The 6,955-nt window shown below is 40.8% G+C and overlaps 1 protein-coding gene across 2 annotated transcripts in view; it reads left to right on the top strand.

Annotated features, from left to right (window-relative positions):
* Nucleotides 1-755: 755 nt before the first annotated feature.
* The window catches only part of SUMF1 (sulfatase modifying factor 1), a 106,107-nt gene continuing 99,907 nt past the window's right edge, over nt 756-6,955 (top strand). For both annotated transcript variants that reach the window (XM_004738409.3, XM_004738408.3), the window contains exon 1: nt 756-1,060. In XM_004738409.3, the coding sequence (XP_004738466.1) occupies nt 791-1,060 (270 nt within the window). In that variant the 5' untranslated portion in view covers nt 756-790. The remainder of the gene's footprint in view (nt 1,061-6,955) is intronic.

The raw sequence follows: 6,955 nt of genomic DNA, 5'->3' as shown, positions 1-6,955 counted from the left end.
AAGACAGAGAGAATGAGCAGGGGCAGGGGCAGAGGGAGAAGCGGACTTCCCATTGAGCAGGGAGACCAAAGTGGGGCTCAATCCCAGGACCCGGGGATCACGACCTGAGCCAAACACAGAGGCTTAACCCGCTGAGCCACGGAAGCACTCCAAGTACTGGATTTCTAACATGTTCTGGATGATGCTGATGCTCGCTGGTCTGGGACTGTTGGAGGGCCACTGTTGTATCTATTTTAGCTGTACCTAGGATTTCCCTAAGTGTATCCTTTGGAGAAGTCTTTCAACACGTTCATCTTCCCCTTATTTCTTGTTAAGGCAAGACTATTTAATTGCTTACAGTACAACATAATGGCCAAACTCAGGTTTTAAGTTAGATTCCCTGGGTTTAAATCTCGTTTTTGACATTTATTTGCTATGTGACCTTGGGCAAGTCATTTAACTGCTTGGTGAACCCAGTATTATAGGGTCCTTGTGAGGCTTAATGAGATTTCCAAAATTTAAGTGTTTGCTTAGCATACTGCCTAACATTTACCAAATGCTCAACAAACTCGATTATCGTTTTTCAACCAAGAAATAAAAATAGGGCTCACAACCATCTGGAGGTCCTTGAGTTTTGTAGGGCTCTGTGTTTCAAAGTCAGCAAAGCCAAGGTGAGGTGCTCTAAAGGAGAGGTACGTAGAAAAAATTGGAGAGAGCAACTCCAAAGCCACTCAAAAATCATCCCAGGGTTGGGCCCTTTAAGGAGGGCGGAGCCACGTGACCTGGCGGGTCACATGGCTCCCGGGACAACATGGCTGCGCCCTCAGTAGGGCCAGCTGGTGGGTGCTACCCCCGGCTCGGTTTCCTTCTATTGCTGCCGCTGCTCTTGCTGCCCCGCGAGGCGGCTGGGGGCGAAGAGGCCAGTACGGGCCCGGGCGCGGCTTCCCTCGCGGGCTCCTGCGGCTGTGGCACTCCCCAGCGGCGCGGGGACCATGGCGCCTCGGCGGCGGCGCACCGATACTCGCGGGAAGCGAACGCCCCCGGCCAGGTCCCGGGAGAGCGGCCGCTCGCGCCCACCAAGGTGCTCTCTTGATTCCGTGAAGGCGGGTGGAGTCCGCGGGGTTCTTGCACAGGGTGGGATGGGCAAGCCAAGCGGTTTGCAGGAACGCAAGTAAAGATTATAACCACACCGCAAATCAGCATGGGCACATGCTGATCCTACTTGACGAAGAGTTCCTCTCCTCTTTTTGCTTCCAAAGTCCGCGGGATGTTGGGGGTCAACTTAATCCTGCACTTTAGGGAATTTGGTTTGAGAACAGTTGACCCTCCTTTTCTTACCTCCAACTCCTTATTTCCTCTTCACTCCACCCTAATTTCCTCCTCACTCCACCCTCACTCCACTCTCTTTCTCCTGAGGTTCTCGGGCTTTTAATTTTAGGGCCTACAGATTCCTTAATCTTGGGTTCCTGTGGTTACTGAAGGAATCAGGACAGTGGGTCTCTGTGTCTTTAAAATTCTGGTATTTTAATCGATGGACTCTCCTAGTAGACTTTCTTGAGGGCAAGAACTTGTCCTATTTATCTTGCTATCCTTAGTACTTGAGCACACAGGAAGGACCAAGTCAACTGTAGTTGCTTTATTAGTGCTATTTATCCGTGCCTTTTATAGTGCACGGATGTGTTAACTGTTAGCATACATAAATAATAACATGAGTAATAATGATTACTCCATTCTCTCCAGGTACTTTGCATATTGGTATGGTTGTGGAAAAAATTTAGAGGGACTAGAACCAAGATGTTTGATCCTAAAGTAGTGCTCCATGTATATTGAGTACATTCGTTCCTTGTTTCTTTAATCCCACTTTTCTTTCTTGTGGTTTAATTCTGAACAATATTCAGGGCTTAGGTGAGAGGTCCAGCAGACCGTACTAGACTTCTTTCTTTTTCTTTCCCTGAACTATTTCCATATGCCGCCACCACAGAAGCTCTTTGCTCTGACATTGCAGTTACCAAAGATACTTATCTCCAGTTTCTTTACCTAAATAGGGAGTGAGGGTGGTAGGGGTTAGGACTCTAACTTTGTGTCTCTAATATAGTGTTAGGGAATTGGTGGCTGGGCTTCTCTGTTTCTCCATTTTGTGTAATTTTGGCCTTTTAAATTTTTCTTGACCCTCAGAGGATGCACTGCATTATTAGTGTTTATCTTTTGTCTGGTGGGAACCCTGGTTATTTTTGTAGTGTATATTGACCGTACATGATTTTAATTCCTTTCTACCTTTTGTGATATTGGATAATCATGTCCTTACTTCAAAAGAAAAAAGCCCTGTGTCTTGTTTAGGTATTTGGTAACTAACAGGGTGGATGTCTTATTGCATTTACACATTGATCTGTATCAAATTTTTCCCTAGAACCTTCTGGCCAGTACAGAACATTCTGCATTTTAAATGCTCTACCTTTTGATTTCAAAATGAGATGATGGTGCCAGTATCTTTTTAATTACATTGATAAGATACACATTTTGTCCATTTCTTCAGAGTGGTTTTGTGTCTAGACTAGGTATTGTATGGGTCATTTTGACCAGTTTTTGCATTTTCTTCCTTTCTCCCACCCCCCCTTCCTTCCTTCCTTATATGTTTTTATTTTGTGCTCATTTTCACTTGAATGCACTTTCTATGTTTGGAGGCATCCCATGCTATTAGTAAACTAGCAGTTGCTGAGAGCACAGATCACAAGCCTTCAAGGACTCAACTTAATGACTGAACCCCAAGTAGCTTTGTTGTCAAGACAAAAGACTTCATAAAAGGATTTTCTTGGTTTTAAGTTTTTTGGTTCATGTGTAGATGACTTTGGTCTAATTCTGACATTAGACATTTATTCTGAATTCAGGAAGTTCAATATTACAGGAGAGGTGCATGGTTGTAGTGATAGTGCTTTTTTCCTTAAATCTTAAAAAAATTTTTTTTCTTCTTTTTTTTTAAGACTTAATTTTTAGAGGATTTTTAGGTTCACAACGAAATGTAGAGGAAGGTACAGAAATCTCCCATAATACTCCTGTCCCCACACAATGCAGTCTCCACCGTTGTCAATATACTCCACCAGAATAGTACATTTGTTACTGTTGATGAGTCTATATTAATGCATCGTAATTACCAAAGTCCATAGTTTTCCTTAAGTTTCACTCTTGGTGTACATTCTGTGAGTTTGGACAAGTGTACAATGATGTATAGCCATCCTTATAATACCATATAGTATAGTATTTTCATTCCCCTAAAAGTCCTTTGTGTCCCTCTCTTCATTCCTCCCCTTGGTCCCCACTAACAATGTCTGATCTGTTTTTTTTTTTTTTAACGTTATTTATGTATTTATTTGACAGACATCACACGTAGGCAGAGAGGCAGGCAGAGAGAGAGGGGGAAGCAGGCTCCCCACTGAGTAGAGAGCCCAATGCAGGATTCGATCCCAGGACCCTGAGATCATGACCCAAGCCGAAGGCAGTGGCTTAACCCACTGAGCCACCCAGGCTTCCCTGTGTTTTTTTTTTTTTTTTAAATAATTTATTTATTTATTTTGGAGAGAGAGAGACACGTGTGATTGCTGGAGGAGGGGCAGGCTCCCTGTTCAGCATGGTGCCTGAAGCATGGCTGCTCTCACAACCCTGAGATCATGACCTGAGTGGAAATCAAGAGTCAGGTGCTTAACCAACTGAGCCAACCAGGCACCCCTTCTTTCCTTGGTAATATGCACTTAAGATTCTTCCATGGCTTTTAATAGCTTACCTGCTAATTTCTTTTTATTTCTGAATAATATCCATTGTCTTGATGTGCCATGGTTTATTTATCTGCTCACCTACTGAAGGGTATCCTGCTTGTTTCTAAGTTTTGGCAGATAGGAATAAAGCTGCTGTAATCACCTGTGTGCAGATTTGCATATGGGTATTTGGATAAGTACCAGATATTTTCATAAATACCAAGGGACACAATTGCTGTAACATACGGCAAGAGTATGCTCAGTTTTTTAAGAAACTGCAAAACTGTCTGCAAACTGCAAAACTGTCTTCCAAAGCAGTTTTACCATTTTGCATTCCTACTAGAAATGTATGAGAGTTCCTGTTGCTCCACACCATCACCAGCATTTGCTGTTGTCACTGTTCCAGATTTTGGCCATTCTAAGGTGTGTAGTGGTATCTCACTGTTGTTTTAGTTTGCATTTTTTGCTTGATATACAATGAGCATCTTTGCCATCTGTGTATCTTTGGTGAGGTATCTGTTTAGGTCTTTGGCCCATTTTATTTTATTTTTTATTTTTTAAAGATTTTATTTATTAATTTGTCAGGGATAGAGGAAGAGAGAGCGAGTGAGCACAGGCAGACAGAGGGGCAGGCAGAGGCCGAGCAAGGAGCCCGATGTGGGACTCTATCCCATGACCTGAGCCGAAGGCAGCCGCTTAACCAACTGAGACACCCAGGCGTCCCTCTTTGGCCCATTTCTTACTATTGAATTTCGAGAGTTCTTTGTTTTGGGTAACAGTCCTTTATCAGATGTCTCATCTGCAAAGTTCTCTCAGTCTGACTTGTCTCCTCATTCTCTTGACATTCTCTTTTCATGAGCAGAAATTTTTTATTTTAATTAAACCTTGCTTAGCAATTTCTTTTGTGGTTGTTGCTTTTGATGTTGTTTGTAAAAAGTCATCACCGTACCCCTTGTCATCTGGGTCTCCTCCTATGTTATCTTCTAAGAGTTATACCATTTTGCATTTTATATTTAGGTCTGATCCATTTTGAGTTAATTTTTGTGAAGGGTGGAAGTTCAGTGTCTATTATTATTATTACTATTTTTATATGTGGATATCCATTTTGTTTTGGCATCATTTGTTGAAGAAGCGGTCTTTGTTCCACTCTATTACACCCTTGTGTTGAAGATCAGTTGATCATATTTATGGAGGTCTTTTTCTGGGCTCTCTGCGCTGTTTCACTGATCTTTTAGTTTTTTCACCAGCACACTGTCTTGATTATGTAACTCTTCAAGTTGTAGCATCAGTCCTCTAACATCGTTTTTTTCCCCTCGAGTATTGTCTTGGCCATTCTGGGTCTTTTGCCCATTTATATATGCATTGAATCAGTTTGTTGATATCCATAAAATAACTTTCTGAGATTTGGATTAGGGTTGTATGAAATCTATTTTTTTTGTTTTCTGTTTATTTAGTTTAGTATAACACATGTTTATTTGGTATACAAATATTATAGCACTGTCCTATGTCTTGGATATAAGGAAGAGAAAAAAAGACATATGCTCTTCCCTCAAGACATTTGCCATCTACCTTCTGGTAGGCGTATGTTCTCTCATGGTATGTGTCTCTCCCCCATCCTTACTCCCTTCCTCTCTCTCCTTCCTATGTCTTCCTCTCTCTCCCCGTCTCCCTTCCCCTCCATGCACAATCACCTATGAGGATCATTTTTCCATAATGATGGTACTACAGGAGGAGTTGAACAAAGCACTTGGAGAGGAAAAAATGATTCATTTGTCCTGTATAAATTAGGAAGTGGTTCAAAGAAAAGGTCACATTAGAGCTAGGGCTTGAAGGAGACATTTTCAGAAGCTAAGGATAGAAGGACAGATTGAAGGACATTCCAAGAATGGGAATAGCATGGGCACAAACAAAGTATTGTACAAGTGCATGATGTGTTCTGGGAAATGTTAGTAATTTAAGGTTTCTGGGGGTGACACTTTTCACACTTTTTAATGTAACACTTTTCAACTGTGAGTCTTTTTTTGTATTTTAATTCATTTAATGAGCACTTGGCAAGATGAGGTACACAAAGAAATAAATAGCATTGGGCTTTACCCTCAAGAATTTACAGTTTCACTGGAAAGTTACAGCAGTAAAAAATGTATGGGAAGCAGTTTAGATGTTTTAAAATTTTACTCAAGTTCCTTCTAGTGTATGTGTGTGTGTGTGTGTGTGTGTATGTATGTGTGTGCATATATATATATATATTTTATATATATATATATATAAAATTCTCAATGGGAAAAGTATCCTAGCAGTTTCTGCACAGGTTATTTTGTACAAGGTGGCAAAATGTTTTGATTTCCATGAATCTTTGAAAACAGTTGCTTGAAGGACATTTAGAATCATGGGATGATTCAATTGTATGTACCATCTCTGTATGTATGGGTAATTTCAGTCCTAAATTCTTATCTGAGAATGTTTCAGATTAGGTAATGCTTACCCAAGTGTCAAGGCATGACTGAATTGAATGCCATCTCTTCCATGAAACCTTTCCTCGAAGAAGTGGTTTTCCTTGTTTCTAAATTCCCACAACATTTTATTGTTGTCTGAGGGCAACTTGCATGTTTTCTTTCCTGTTATATGTGTAGCTGTTTGATATTCTACATGGGAAGCATTTTTAGACTTTTATAAATCTATATATCCATCCCCTCCCCACACTTGCCCAGTGTCCTACACATTTTAGACATTCTGTAACAATTTCTTGAATGATCTGTTACCTTTTTTTGGTGGATACAATATGAGAAACTGCTGTGGGAACAAAGAATATCCGGTACTTTCTAAAGAAACCTTTGTAAAATTCTTTTGCTGTATCTTATCCTCCTAAGAATCCAGTAAAAGATATTATTCCCCTCTTTACAGGTAAGGCTGCTGAGGCTTAATAGAATCATAAATCCTAGGGCTTGAAGGAACTTTAATGCTGTTCCATCTACAATTAGCATCTGTCTCTGCAGGCCCTAGAATAGGAGAATGGTTTCGATGGGTAAGCCTTGTGCAGACAGCCAAGGCAGCAGTTTATGGACAGATCCAAAGAAGATGATTCTCTTGTTCACCCCACTTTCTTCTGAGCCTTTAATGTATTATCTTAGTTTTAAGAGAGAAAAGAAGGAAAAAGGAGAAGAGCTACACAAAAGTATTTGTGTAAGTTTATTTCATTTTTGTATATAAGACAAAAACATCACAGTAGTGAG

Source organism: Mustela putorius, unplaced genomic scaffold (genome assembly GCF_011764305.1).
Source record: "Mustela putorius furo isolate JIRA1106 unplaced genomic scaffold, ASM1176430v1.1 tig00003850_pilon_pilon_pilon, whole genome shotgun sequence".
NCBI classification, from domain to species: Eukaryota; Metazoa; Chordata; class Mammalia; order Carnivora; family Mustelidae; genus Mustela; species Mustela putorius.
This window is presented reverse-complemented; position numbering and strand designations above follow the sequence as displayed.